The 16054-nt window shown below is 36.7% G+C and overlaps 1 protein-coding gene across 8 annotated transcripts in view; it reads left to right on the top strand.

Annotated features, from left to right (window-relative positions):
* Nucleotides 1–16054, top strand: part of NEK10 (NIMA related kinase 10) — a 205266-nt gene that overhangs the window by 74874 nt on the left and 114338 nt on the right. For all 8 annotated transcript variants that reach the window (XM_069473325.1, XM_069473323.1, XM_069473319.1 and 5 more), the window contains one exon: nt 2643–2718. In XM_069473325.1, the coding sequence (XP_069329426.1) occupies nt 2643–2718 (76 nt within the window). The remainder of the gene's footprint in view (nt 1–2642; nt 2719–16054) is intronic.

Here is a 16054-nt window from a genome sequence, read left to right as displayed (position 1 = left end):
GAGAATGAAAAGACAAGCTACAGGCTAGGAGAAAATATTTGCAACTCATATTTCTGACAAATAATTTGTATCCAAAACTCAATAATAAGAAAACAAACAACCTAATAAAAGATAAGCAAAAATTTGAAGAGATACTTCACTAAAAAAGATACCCAGATGGCAAATAATTACATGAAAAATGTTTAACACCAATAATCATTAGGAAAATGCAAAATGCAAATGAAAATTATACTAAGATAACACAACATACCTATTAGAATGGCTAACTAAACAAAAACTGACAATATCAAATGCTGGTGGAGATGCAGAAGCAACTGGAACTCTCACATGTTTCTAGTGAGAGAAAACACTGGAAAGCATTTTGGCTTTGCATTTTTTAAAAATCAGATTAAATACATACTTTTTGGTAATATGATCCAGTAATCCTACTCCAAGGCATTTATCAAATAGAAATTAAAAATTACATTTACACAAAAATTTGTATGCAAATATTGCACTTGAACCTTCAATACAATGTTGTGTATGAATGGTGAGTGTGGTAGACGTCTTTATCTTGTTTTTGAACTTTAGGGGAAAACATTCAGGTCTTCAGTATTTTAAGTAGGATGTTAGCTGTAGGTTTTTTGTAGAGCCCCTTTATCAGGTTAAGGAACTATCCATCTATTCCTAGTTTGTTGAAAGGAATAGATGTTGAATTCTGTCAAATGGTTTTTGTACTGCTTTTGAGATGATCATATTTAATAGTTTTCCTTCTATAGGGGTTGATCTTGTGAACTACATTAATGGATTTTTGAATGTTGAATCAGTTGTGTTTCTGGCATAAACCCCACTTGGTCATTGTGTATTATCCTTTTTATATGTCACTGGATTTGATTTACTTATATTTTGTTGACAATTTTTGTGTCTATGTTCATGGGACTATTGCTCTGTAGTTTTCTTTTCTTGTAATGTCTTTGTCTAGCTTTGGTGTCAGTAATGTTGGCTTTATGAAATGAGTTAGGAAGTGTTCCCTCCTCTTCTATTTTATGGTAGAGTTTGTGCAGAATGGTATACATTTCTTAAATTTTTGGTTGCACTTGTTATTGAATTGATCTAGGCCTGATTTTTCTTTGTTGGCAGTATTGTCAGCTTTTGAGAAAGATTTTGGGCTTTAGAATCAAGTAACCCCAGATTAATATCTGACTCTGTTAATTTTTCCATGCAAGACAGTTGGCAAGTTACTCATTCTCTCTGAGCTAGTTTCCTCATCTATAAAATGGGTGGTTGTGAAAATTACATAATAATATACATCAGTTGTTCAATACTCTACTATGGATATTTTATACATATAGTGTATACATGGCATTTCCATATATTACATTATTTAACTGTTACTATTATACTATACTATTTACTATTATACCATACTATTTACTACTATACAGGTACTATACCATTATAATTCTTATTTTACAGATCAGAAAGTTATTGCAAAGGGCAGTTAACCTGACCAGGGTTACTGAGGTTATAATATAATGAAGCCAGGATTTGAACTGAGGCAGTCCAGTTCCAGAGTCCTAACTTTTAAGCACTAAGCTCTACTAACAATAATACCTATCTTTTAGAGTTGCTATGAGTATTATTAAATGAGGCAATTCATGTCAGTTGGTGATTTTGTGCTAGTTTAGGCTGCTGTTTAGTAAATATGTAACTGTTATTAATAACAGTACACATTTGTGAATTTTTATTATTTTCAAGTGCAACTACCTTGGAATATTTTCAACCCGAAAAGCATTTTCGTATGTATAAATAATCACATACTCCATTAAAGTTCATTGCAATGAAATTCCATAAGCATTTGCTGTACTTTACAAAGTGTTATTGTGAACATCAAAGCTTATTAGGAAAAGCAGCTTGAATTCTTGCCTGGGTTAAGCCTGTCTTTTAATGAAATTCTGGTAATTCAACCTCTTGCAATGTTGATGAATCTGCATGAAGAGGATAGGAAGAATATCTGTGTTTACCACTTTGACCTAAGTTGTTGAGTGGTTTAAAAAAAGAGGAGCATGTGAAGGTGTTTTAAAAAAAATACAAGCTAGTGCTAATATTAAGTATAGATATTTGGTGTTCTATGATAAAAATCACAATCCTTTGTTAATATATAAATATTTTGAGATGATTCTGAACATTGCATTTACTGTGACTTAGTACAAATAGATACCAGTTAATTTCAGGGCCGGATCTTCATGGTGGTTACCTTACTCTTCATGACTTCCTTTTCTTTTGTCCGAATGAGGTGATGACTGCCATATGCCAAAATGTTAGATTCATTCTATTTATTTGAAAGTTATAAAGGATAACCTAAAAAGTAGAATCACAGTTCAGTAAGTACTTTGTCCTATGTTTCGGTGAGCAAGATTTATTTTAGGTTTTTTTTTTTAAATGATAAATGTCACTATGTCAAACTATGTATATATGCCGTTAATTAAGACTGGGAGTGATGTGGAAGATTGGCACATGGGGCACCTTGACAGAAGGTGAGAAAAGAAAAGCCTTCTGTTGTGAAGTGTAATAGTTATTATCACATAGAAAATCAAAAGCTAAGGAACAATGCTAATTCTGGGAAAACATAGTAACACATTGCTTTGTTTTGTGAATTTTAGCTGACTTTGGCCTGGCAAAGCAAAAACAAGAAAACAGTAAACTCACATCTGTTGTTGGAACAATCCTGTATTCTTGGTAAGGACAATTGTTTTGTGGCTCTCAAACATCATATTTAACTGGTTTGGGTTTTTGTTTTTTTTCTTGGCTTGCAAAGGAAAGAGGATTTTAAGAAAGAAAGATTATTTAGTAAGTTTTTTTTTCCATTACCTGGGTAATATACATGAATAGAATTGTGGGTCATTATGTGTGTTTAAAACAGCCACCACAAAAAAACAATATTTTCTCTAAGGTAGCTCTGCCTATCATGGGTACTACTTTTCTAAATTAAGAATTGAAGTGACCCTTAGTGTATAGTAGATGTGCAATAGTCGTTCAATGAATCTGAGAATGAACAGTTAGTAGTAGATGTGCTTCCCAACATGATACTTGAAATATTTCATTGTGCCTACTTGTATGTATGACGCTTTTCCTCTTTCCTACCTATAAACATTCAAGGGAAAGGATTTTTTGTGTCTTATTACCTATCCTAGTGTCTTGCAAATAATAGACATTGAATACATTTTATTGCATGAATGAATAAATAATGACATGTGTACTTAGACACATGTTTATAAAAAGTGAGTTGCTTCTTGGGTAAATGAGTGTTTATATTTTGATAAATTGAGACACTTGTAAGTTATTTAGCATACTTTGAGGGTTCCCTTGCAAGCCTTTAATTATTATGAAGTGAGAATCTTCTTTTCCAAATCACATATCATTTGTCTGAATTTGTTGAAATTAGCAAACAGATATGGTAATCAGTAGGAAAGCAGATTTGAGGGAAATATTCTGAAATATGTTTCAACATGTCAAGCAATCAAGACATTTTCCATTTTTTTTAAATAAATCTAGCCTATAGTTATAAAATTGAGTCCTGGGAATAGAATTAAACATGAATCTTCTTGAGGGATGGTGAAAGTTGTCTGCAAATAACAGCTCCTGTTTTACAAAATCCTTTCATACAAGAGTGCTCAGAATAGTGTTTTTAGAGGTTAACTTTTATTTTACTGGAAATTTATTATATCTTTATTCTTAAAATCAGTTTCATGAGAAGATACAAAGAGATTGGTGGCCAGGCTAATATGTAGCTTGAAAACTGCAAGTGTATCTGTACGCTTAACCTTTTAACAATAAAGCTGACCCATCCATTACTTGCTGTTAGAAGAATAATTTTCTTTTGTTTCACTTTGTATTTTTTAAATAAATAATCAAAATTTGATCATAAAAGTGTTATATCATCATATATTCCTGAGCAGATTTGATTGTCAATTAAAATTACAGAACAAATAAAATACAAACTTAAATTTCAGTTCGTTGTACTTGGTAAAAGCAGATTTTTATTCCTGAGATTGTGAATTAAGTTTAGAATTGTTCATATGGTAGTGTCAACTTTGTGTGTGTGTGTGTATGCATATGTATGTGCATGTATGTATGTGTGTGTGTTTGAGACAGAGAGAATCTATAGAGTAGGTAGGAAGAAATCCAAAACATGACAACTTTTTTTGCTTTATTAGTCCAAATACAAATTCACACTTTCATTTAATTTTTAAATCAACTGAAGAGTTTGTAAAGCTGAACCTACTAATATAGATAACCATTATTTCATGTAGGTATACCATGATTGTTTTTTTTTATTTCAGTGTATAATGGAGGTACAAAAGTTTAGATTATGTATATTGCCCTTCCCCTTCCTCCCCCAGTCATGATTGTTTTAATAACACGTACAGTATATCTTATTACTATTTATCTTTCTATCAAACCCTTAATTCTTTTAAATTGCTTAAAATTTTTTCTTTCTACTCCCTTCTCTCATCTCCCCTCTCCTCCAGTTTTTAGAAATGCCCCTTGTGTGATGGGCTTTACTATGAAGTTGAGCTTATAAGCCATCTTTCTTCCTAATTTTTGATGTCTTCAATTGAGTATGGAGTTAAAGAACTCAGTCCTACATTATATTATGTTACTTTCTTAGTTTGGGATTCTCCAAAAGCAGAACATGAGCGAATGTTTATTTGGAAGGTGGTCTCAGGAAACACTGGGAAGCAGCCAGCATAATGCACATTAATAATCAGGTTTATAGACTCTTACCTGAGATACAGTATAGAAGATGTTTTAGAGTGGTTCTAAACACTGGATAAGAGGTGGGGGTATATATTTTTTTCAGTTACAAGTGGGAGCCCTCAGCACTTGACTGAGGGCTGGTCTGGGGGGCTGATGCCCAGGTGCTTTTGGCTTGCATGAGCTTGGGCTGCGGAGAGGGCCCTCAGGCAGAGAGTGGCAGGGCATTGCCTGAGATATAGTGGGTTCCATAGACTTGCCCAGGAAATGTGAGTAGAAGGGGACCTGGCCAGGGTCCTGACATTCTGTAAATTTCTGTAATTCTATAATGTTTCTGTAGTCATTTGGTGTTTCTCTGAGCCTGTAAGTGTAGTCCCAAGACGCCTGTGGCACCTCTGTCCCTTCTCTCCAGGGTCTCTAGAGTTTGATGTACTCATCTCATTTTGCCCTTCCCTTTGCTTTTACTTCCTCAGATATTAATTTATTTAATGGAAGAAAGTTTCTTTGTCAACTTGTAGAAAATACCTCAAAGCATTTTTTATTCTGTGTTCTGCTGCTAGATAAATGGTTTGTGGGCGCATTGCTGGACCAATTGTGCTAGAACAGAAGGTCTGTAAAATCTTTTTTTCTGCATCTGATGTGATTCATTATTAGGCAGGTTTCTGTTATCTTTCTCAAGGAAAATCATCTCAAAATATGGTACTTGTATCTGTTTTTTATCTCTATGTCTTACTCCAACTCCAGAGAACAATAAACACTGCACACCATCTTCAACTGCATTTTCCAGAGAACAAACTGCACTACATTTTCAACTGCATTGCAGATTATAGAAATATTATAGAAATATTTTAGGCCAGTTTTTCATGAAACATATATGGGGTTTAATAAATAAGTATGATATAATAAAAATGGAAAACTTCAACTATTCCTGGAATGGGAATTATCTGAGACTCTATTGCTTGGTATCATCCCATTCATATTCTGACACTACATAATTAGGAGAGAAGCTTGTAAAGTTTTTATTAGATGGATCAGAATAAGCCTGGAGGTAAACATGGACAAGTAGAGACAAAATGAAGCATGCCCAACAATTGACTGTACCTCTTAAATTCTTAAGAAAGTATAATGAACTCAAAATTCTGAAAATTTTAAGTGGCTTATAACACTTCAGTGACATCCAGTTGCTAATGCAAAGACCAAGTCTTCAGTATGGCTACAAGTGTACCCTAGTCTCTGCCAAGTTCTCCAGCTTTACCTCAAAGCAGGCTTTACTCTAGCAATTCCTAGCTGTTCCCTCTGGGCTCCGGCTGGCCACAGGCCTGTTGCGCATGCTCCTCCCTTTACCTGGAGTACTTTTTCCCTTTGTCATCTGGTTAATTCTTACCTATCCTTTAGCTCTCAGATGGAATGTGGCCTACTCAGGTGAACTCCCCTAAACAAGATACATTCCTTCTGGTCTACACATTCCATGTACTTTTCCTTCACACAGTTAATTTTTTATTTATTTCATGTTAAGCCATAATGATTTTGTTCACCTCTCTCCCCAGCACTGAGCCCAAAGTCTGGTACTCTGTAAACTCACAAGAAATATTTCCTATATGAATGATCTAATACTTGCATGATTATAAACCATACCTGAAATAATATAACTATAAAGAAAAATTGCTTCTTTTTATTGTAACAAATTTCCCTATCACTCTCCCCCTTGCTGTTTCTTCAGATCTTCAAAATGTTCCTCCCCGGAATGTTCTTCTTCCAGATAGCTGCAGAGTTTACTTCCTGCTTCATTCTGGTCTCTGCTTAAATGTCACTTTTGTGCAGAGGATTTCCCTGATCACCTGCCCAAAATAGCAACCTCCCTTCACACTTTATCCCTGTATCCTGCTTTATTTTTTCATTGCCCTTGCCTCTACCTGACCTTATATTGTACTTGAATTGGTTGATCATGTGTCTTTCCACTATAACACAAGCTCCATGAGGTGGGACTTTTGTCTCCTTTGTTCACCACTATTTCCCCAGGGCCTAGAGGAGTTGACTGCCAGAATGTTAATAAATATTTTGAATAATTAAAGTGAAGATAAGTCATTCTGCATTAATGTGATTAAAAATTAGTATGCATTTTTAATGGGCTCTAAGGTAATACCATGTCTTTGAACTTCTCTTACTTTTACCCCAATGACCCTGAAGTGAATGCTTTTAGTTTGAGACAGTAAGTACCTTGATGGCAGGGTTTGCTTTATTTTGTTTCCATATATTTATTTTATCATTGTATCTTCTGCAGTTACTAGAACAATGAATAATGAGATCAAGTAGGATGTTATCATTTTTAAAAAATAAAACGTGGAATGATTAGAAATTATTGAGACAAGTATTCTTCTGTGACTGATAATTTGGCCCTGAAGGAAATTGCAAAAGAGGAATTTTCAAAAATAAGAGCATAACTGGAATAAGAACATAGTACTGACAAGCAGGTTAGTAGGTCATTATTAAGAGCACAAGCTCTGGAATCAGCCTGTCTGGGTTTAAATTCTAGGTCTGCAGATGAGAGTTTTAAATTATTGAACTTCTTATGCCTCAGTTTCCTTATCTGCAACCTCAAGATAATAATAATAATCGTGCCCATTTCCTAGGATTGTTGTGAGAGTAAATGAGGTGATGTGTATCTGGTGCTGGCATATGATAAACACTCTCTAGATAATAGTGATTGCCATTTGCCGTCCGGCTAAAGTTTGAAAGGATAGTACTCATTTGAATGTATAGATTATATTGCACCTAAGAATGAGATGTGTTTCTTAATAGTCACGATAGAGAAGAATTAATTATGCTGTATTTATTTATAGTGCTTTCTTTCTCCCTGTCTCTATATTTGACCCCCGGATGGCTGCTTTGGTTACTGGTAGGGATCAGGCTTTTCTAGCAACCAGGCCCAAGCAGGTGAGAAATATGAAAGGGAAGTAAGAAGTTTTTAGCATGCAAAGATAAGAAACCTATGAGAACAAAGCTTTCTATAGTGGTGCTTTGAGCAAGTAGATGGGGAATACTTTTGCTTGTGCTTTAATTACTTCTTTTTATGGTTTTTCTGTGACCAAGAAGGATAAGATTTACCTGAGTAACATCACCCTCCGTGCCCTCTTCATGCTTCCCTCGTCTCTTGCAGCTCCATAAAGACATGCACACACACACACACACACACACACATAGACACACACACCACACAGAGTTAGGAATTTTGAGTGAACTCAGGATTTTATTGTACAAACTGAACTCTATGTACATCTATCTTAAAGACTCAATGAAATAGGTCACACTGTCTCAAATTTGAATGGAAGCTACTAAATAGAAATCACTAGAGAACATATTAATATATTAATGATTCTCCACCACATGTTGTCTAGCATTATGTTGCTGCCACATATTTTCATTTATTTTTATCTATCAAACATTTACACAGAAATTACCAAGTGGTAGGCCCTGTTAAGTGCTCTATAAATATTAAGTCATTTAATCCTTAAATGTCCTTTAAGATAAGTATGACTATCTTAAGTAATCTTAAGAAAGGTTAAATAATCTTGCCCAGCATCACGCAACTGTTAAGTGGAGGAGCCTGGATTCAAATCTATACAGCCTGACTCCAGAATGTGTGCTCTTTTTTTTTTTTTTTTTTGAGACAGAGTCTCACTTTGTTGCCCAGGCTAGAGTGAGTGCCATGGCGTGAGCCTAGCTCACAGCAACCTCAAACTCCTGAGCTCAAGGGATCCTCCTGTCTCAGCCTCCCGAGTAGTTGGGACTACAGGCATGCACCACCATGCCCGGCTAATTTTTTCTATATATATTTTTAGCTGTCCATATAATTTCTTTCTATTTTTAGTAGAGATGGGGTCTCGTTCTTGCTCAGGCTGGTCTCGAACTCCTGAGCTCAAATGATCCGCCCACCTCGGCCTCCCAGAGTGCTAGGATTACAGGCGTGAGCCACCGCGCCCGGCCCAGAATGTGTGCTCTTAACCACTCTGCTACACTGCCCCCTAATTGAGCAGTGAATAATTGGTGGCCATGTGTCAAGAATTATGAATATTGCACTATGATTAGATGTTTGCTTCAGGGTTACTGTGACTTATTGTTCAGAATGTATGCATTCCAGGTAGCCTTCATCAATACATTTATTATTTGCCAAGTTTACTTTTATTCAACTAAAAATTATTGTTCTAAAATTTTCCTTATTTTTATGGTTATTTTCTCATCATTTAATAGTTTTAAAAAATTTTTAGGTAGGTTATTGAATACTGATAACAGATGATAATACCTAGAGATACTTTTCTGGCACATGCTTGTAGTCCCAGCTACTTGGGAAACGGAGTTGGGAAGGATCACTTTAACCCAGGAGTTTTAGACCAGCCTAGGCAACATAGCAAAATCTCATTTCTAAGGAGAAAAAAAAAAAAGTTGTGGAGCTTCTAGAAAAGAAAATAAAAATTCTACCTTAAGAACATTTATAGCTTCATATAATTTTGACATTACAGTGTCTTTGAATCTGCTGACACTATAGAAAATATATGGGTGGAAGACAAAACATGTTATAGTATATAGTTAAGATATGCCTAGTTTTCATTTTGCATGTCTCTGGCAATGTGAAACACTTGGTTTAGCCAACATCAAAAGTCTGAATATAGATACATAGTGTCATATACAGTATAGATTTTTCAGAGTCTGATTTGTTCCAAACTCCCCAGCAGCACAAAAAAGCAAGAAAGGGAGCTCTGTGATGATTGATTCTGTCAGTGAAGCTCTTTCTTCTTTTCTGACTGGTAATTCAAGATGACTTATCTTCAGTTTCCACATCTTCTTTCTCTTGCTTCTTTATAGTCTTTATTTTTACAAGTAAACATGGATCTGTAAACATTGGATTTCTTTCTCCATATTTATTTAAGTTGTTTGTCTAGTTTGTCATTTTAAACTTTGATACCCAAGTCATTATGTATAGTATTTCACATTTCCTCTTGGAAAGAGATGTGAGAGAGAATATGTAATGATAAGACGTCTTCCTTTAACATATTCTTTTGAAGGTGGGGAAATTTGGTCAAGAGAATGTCCTCATGTATTTATCACAAATTAATTTATTGAATAGTTAAAAAATTAGGAGAACCATTTTGATGATGGGGAGATGTATATTTCAGTTATCCATTGATGTATAACAATCCATCCCAAAATTTAGCTGCTTAAATAAACAGTTTGTGTGGGTTTGCTTGGCAGTTTCTCTTTTGGTTTCCCCTGGGCTCACGTGGATGCATTCAGCTGGATACTGGCTCGGCTGCAAGGTCCAAGATGGCCTTGCTTATCCAGCAGTTGGTGCCGATGCTTGGATCTCATCCAGGTGGCCTTTCACTTACATGACAGTGTTAGAACAGCATTCCAAGAGGGCAAAAGTGGAATCTGCAAGGCCTTTTTTTTTCCTTTTTTTAAATTTCAAAATATTAAGGGGGTACAAATGATTTTGTTGCATGGATAGCTTTTATAATGTTTAAATCAGGGCCATCAGTGTGCCCATCACCTGAATAGTGTTCACTGTACCTTTTAGTAGGTTTTCTCCCCTCCCTTCTTCCTTCCTCCCGCCTTCTGGATTTCCAGTAACTTTTACTCCTCTTTGTGCTAGCCTTTAATGGCGAGCTTGGATGCCACTTAACATCTCTTATGCCACATTCTATTGGGCAAAGTAAGTCAAGGCCAGCCCAAATTCAAGGGGAAGGGGAATACATTTACTTCTAGATGGAAAGAGGTATACAGAATTTGTGGCCATATTCAGCAAACCATAATGTAGTACTGTAGGTCATTTAAAAAGAAGCATAATCTCCTAAGTGGCTTCAGAAACGAAGACCTGTGAAACAAAGCAATAGTTTATTTTAAACTAACAGTTGTCATATCAGCCCCAAATCTCTTTAGAATGAAGTTAGCAGCCTAGATCTAATGAGATAGGAATGCCACAGTGAGCTAATGTAGGGGAAGTTTAATATAAAAAAATGATTAACTATGATAAAAGAGTAACTATAAGATATAAGGAAACTCCACATGGTACCCTAGGGCTGAGGGACAGTACCAAGAAAGGACAAACTTGGAAGGGATTCAGCCTTTTTGGAAAAGGTGTGGTAGCCCAACAGATAGCAGAAAAGTTGGCTGGATGGGCCAGGCTGTTTGGAGCTTCTGGGCAAGCAGGGAGAAACACTCTGCAGTGCAGACGAGGAAACAAGGCATCAGCACCCCATGGCGTGGGCATGTAGTGGGAGTCCAGCTGCCACAGGTGCAGAAGACCTGCAGACTCAGGGCCACAGGGAGGGAGGAGTGGGGGTGAGTCCAGGCACTGCAGAGCAGGCGCCCTTCAGAGGGTACACACTGTGCAGAGGCTCTGGTTTCTGTGTTGCGAGGCCTGCAGAAAGTTGGTCACCAGGCTTAGGCTGCAGGGTTTCAGAGGGAGAATATTCTGGGCCTGTGGCTGAGACAGGCTCTCTACTAGCTAATCCCATGCCTATCTATACTGCTTACCCCTGGCCCATGCCAGAAATTGCAGGAAGCCTCTTCCCCCTGCAGTGTCCTTCCAGCACCATCAACAGAGAAAGCTTAACGTTGTGCTCACTTTAAAGGAGAAATACTTGGAGGGATTCCATAGTTTATTGAAGGGTATGTTAAGAGCTGAGGCAATAAATTAATAACTGACACATTAAGTAACTTCAGGGTTTGGCCCAGTATACCCATGGACCAGGCAACTAGGAGAATAGGGGTGCGCCCTGCTGGGGCATGTTCGATGCCTTTATTTCCTCTGTACAATAGGCGTTTTATTTCTCTCTGCCACCAGCATTGGTACATCTCCAGAATATCCTTTTGAATTGTGAAAATTAAATCTTCCTTCAGTTCAATTCTGAATAGGCTCAGCATATTTGGGGAAGAGCAGGAGCTATAGTTTGGCTGGGTTGAGATTTATGCTGTGATAACGGAAGACTTGGAATTTTCCTCTTGGCATTGTAGAGCCACTGGGTATCTCTCAGCCTGACAGTCACTTAATGGAAGCGCTGTTTTTTGGAAGATCTGTGGAATGAAACTGGAGAAAGGGAAGAAAAGAGATGTGTGTTCCTCATTTTACTTGTCCCTCAAGTAGATAATCCAGCGTTTACTTGTCAGGAGCAGGTGACTTAGTTCTTTCTCACAAGGAGAATTCAATTTAATTTGGAGAGATAAATACATTCACATACACACACAACACAAACACACACACAGAGCTAAATATCAGTCACATGTAGAAGGGTCAAGGGTTAAAAATCCTGTAATGCTTTGTAATGAGCCTCCATTGGGTGTATATAGGAAATAGTATATAACAATATATAATATTGTCACTAGGACAGTACAGAAAGCTGCAGGCAGAGCAGGGACCTGCCAGTGCTGCAAAACTGAAGGGAAAGGCTGAGGGGGTTGAGGTGGGCGCCATACCTTTCTGTATAACAATTGTACCGTATTCTATGTACTATGTAATGATTATACAAAGGGACTTACATTTCCCTCAGATTCAGACATTATGACAGTATGTACTTAGAAGTGAGTCTGATTGAGGAATAAAATGGTAACAAGGGATCAGAAGGGAAAAAGAGAAAAGAAAGCAATGTGATGAGGATAAACAGAGAAAAGAAACACATGTGCATAAGTATAACAAATAAATTTGTTGTATTCCCCCCACCAAAAAGAAAGAAACAGTGGAGGAGTCAGAGGATTTAAATAATGGAGAAATATGAAAGCCAAATTACCATATCAAAGGTAAAGGAATTAAGGAAACATTATTTTGCTGGGCAACATTAAGCTTGTCCTATTCTATGAATGAATTACTCCAAATGGCTTTACATTAGTATCACTTTATGTCAATTTATTTCATAACTTATTTAGCTAATATTAGTACTTTATAGTATGATTAAGTTTTAAGATTTAGTTTTAATTATTAATGTTTTGATCTTGGCATTTCAGACTGTCTATAACAACTTTAGAAGAAATAGCATAATGCCAATAAAAGAAAAACCTTTCTTTGCAGTGCCAGAAATTATTTTCTCTAAAATAGTGTAATATTAGTTAGAAGAACAATGTTTTCAAATTCAAGCTTCCCTTTAGAGGAGGATTTATTTATTTATTTATTTTTTTCCCCCACTCCCCACCCCTCTCTTTTTTTAAAAAGTACACATTAAAACAAAATAATAAACTGTCAAACTGTAATAATTTTATGTCCTATAATAAAATGTCAAAATTAAGATTTGAAAATGTGAACTGTATGTAACTTTGATATACATTGGCAACATTCAACCCTTTAAAAACCTTCATTTTCACAGAAAGGCATACTCCAAGGATCCTCACACTACGGGGTTAAATTTTGAAGATTATATATAAATTAGTTAATCTCATTTTAGTGCTCTAGGGTTCCAAGAAGGCCATATTTAGTCCCCAATAAAGCATTTGCCTCTAAGCCTGCTCAGCCCCTCCTCAACTTGTTTCCTCTGAATTCATTTCTGATTTTCATATCAAAGTCTACTTTATCTATGAACTTAGTAAACAGTGCCCGAGAACTGTGGCAGTGAGAGGAGTAGTGAGATGTCAGTGGACATGTGTGTACCTGTGCTCCGTGGGCATTGGTGCTGTGTGGCTGTCCCTTCCCTTGGGAGCCAACTGGGTGTGGTGCAGACTCTAGACTAGACTGTAGACTCTAGACCTGGACTGCCTGGCTTTAATCCTAGCTCTCCACCTTCCTTTTGAACTTTGGGCATGCTACTTAATTTTTCTAGGCCTCAATTTCCTCATTTGAAATGGGTAGGGGCGTTTCTATATCATAGGGTTGTTATGAGGATGGTTAGATGCTTAGATGGATGGATAGATAGGTAGTAGTATCTAATATAGCAGGGATTCAATAAATATTAGCTGTTGGCAGGCTGGGAGCAACAGCCTCATTCTTTAAGAAAATATTTCTTTCTCCCCTTTCACTCTAAGCACATGGTTTAAATGACTTAGTAAGTCCCATTGATTTAGAGAGCTTGCCTCCTTGGCCATATATGGTGGGGCAGTCCTTGTAGCCAAAGCATTCATGTCCTTGTAGCCAAAAATTATAGAAGTAGGAGTGTTTCTTTGATTCAAGCTGACCCAATTAGAATTCATTGCTGAGAATGTGTTGAGCTGGGAGCTCAGTCAAGAGTGGAAGCTTGACGAAAGGCCTAGGAGTGTTTGGTGACCATGTTTGTAGCATGGAGGAGGCCAGTCTGACAGAATCAGGTCAACACTTGGAGAGAATAAGAGAGAGAGAGTTCTGGCAATGTCCATGCCCTAGATTCCATTTCCCAGGACCCAGCTGTAGCTTTGCTGTTCCTGCACTTAGAGAAAGCTATCAATAGATACCTCTATTTGCCTAACCTTGTTGGGTTTCTTTTACTTGTTTCTTAGTTTGGGCTGCCCTAACAGCAGCCCTGGAGACAAGGATTCAAGTGCAGGTGGTTTATTCTGGAGGTGTTCTCAGGAAACATGGGTAGCAGGGTGGGGAAGTGAGACAGGAAAGGGAAATCAGCTGATACAGAATTTCTTGGGAAAGTTACCACTGTGGGCAACTGGAGCTCAAATCTGTTAAGGAACTTGGGAGTCCGCTTAAACAAATAACTCAGAATTATCCCACCCAAAGAGAGACAGTGGGGTATTCATACCCCAGCTCTTACCAATGACTGATAAAAGGCTGTTCCTGGAGTACATTAATTCATCAGCACTTCAGGCCGATCCTGCTGCAGACAGACAAGGTTAAGGGGTTAAAGAAAATACTCAGACAAACCTGCAAACAGTTGGAATTCACTCCAATGTGCTCTGAAGAAGTGTTTGGGATGTTGGTAGGACACCTACAACATCTCCTTCAGCTGTGAAAACAACTCTGACTAGCGCAATAGAGATAATGCTTGCAGGGTGGCCTCAAAGTCTTTGTACATGTCAAAGAGCAGTTGTGTGTATGGTTCCTTTTTGTTCTCTGAAAAAAGTCTAAATTTTTTCTCATGCTCTCCGGACATATTCTTCTATGTTGATAGTTGGAAGTCATTAAAAATCCCTGACAACTGTTTTTAGATTTTCCTCATAGTTAGATGGAGTTGAGAAAAATTTTTCCCCAGTCTCACCCAGACTTTCTGCCTTCCTATAGTTTTGGGCTTCCTGCACTGACTTTGCAAATAAGATAGCAATACCAGGCTGATGAGGTAACGGTCATTTAAAAATGGATGTGATAATAACTGAAAATCAGAAGCAGAGAGGAATGTTCTCTCTGTGAGGGTCTCTACTAATTTGAATGAAGACTATCAAATGTTTACTTGGAAGTTACTTGACTGCTTTTTTTCAGTCTGTTGTTAAGGAGCAAGAATACACATTTTTATGTGACTTTATATTTAGAGAAAGGCATTTGTATAATTATATATTGTAATTGAGAGATTGTATTATCCTTCTTGTGAAATCACCATAATTACTTTATTTAATTATGTACTTGAATTTTAAAAGCTGGTGATACTTGGCTTGAATACAAATACAAAATGGTTGATGTCAACCTATAATGCCAGCTGTTTTTTTCCTAAAAAAAAATCATTAAAGACAAACAAATGGCAGTTGATGTATAATGAGAAATTTCAAGGCTGCTGGGTCTGAATTCAATTTGTGTTTGGGGCTCAAAGTAGGATAATCATTTGATGGCTGGAGTGTAATCACCAGGTGAATGTAACCATTTGTTTAATTGCCCAGACTCCTTACTGTATTTACAGTTAATTGGTTCCCATTAGGGTCCTCTTAATATATTGAGACCATCAAGCAGTAGAATCAGAGAAACCTGAAAAGGAACATTTAGTTCGAGTCCTTTCCTGAAGTCAAGACCTACCGAGTGCTCATCTGTTTCATTTTTCACTATCTTCATGACAGGCTAAGGGGGAAATAGACTCCATGAAGGTGATTTATCAATTTTTTTTTTTTTATCGTTTTGGGCCTTAGAACTTTTCTATAGCCAGAAAGCCAAAAGCCCAAAAGCATTCTTGTGTCAATTGAAGTCTTTCTCTCATGACTTGAAATTCTTTGGGGATTTTAGTGGCTATGCAAAGCAACTGATCACTACCTAACAGTTAATAATTCTTCACATAGTGAAAAATTCTTTTAAGCTCTTTCTTCTAAATTTCTTTCCTTATTCATCATAGTTCTTCTAATCTTTTAATAATTCAAACTTCTAGATATTGCATAGGAAAATCTCATAGAAAACCTTGTAATATCTTTGGAAAGCCATGTGAGCCCATCTGACGAG

Source organism: Eulemur rufifrons, chromosome 7 (genome assembly GCF_041146395.1).
Source record: "Eulemur rufifrons isolate Redbay chromosome 7, OSU_ERuf_1, whole genome shotgun sequence".
Taxonomy (NCBI): Eukaryota; Metazoa; Chordata; class Mammalia; order Primates; family Lemuridae; genus Eulemur; species Eulemur rufifrons.
The sequence above is the reverse complement of the archived record's forward strand: the minus strand, read 5'-3'. Positions and strand labels throughout refer to the sequence as shown.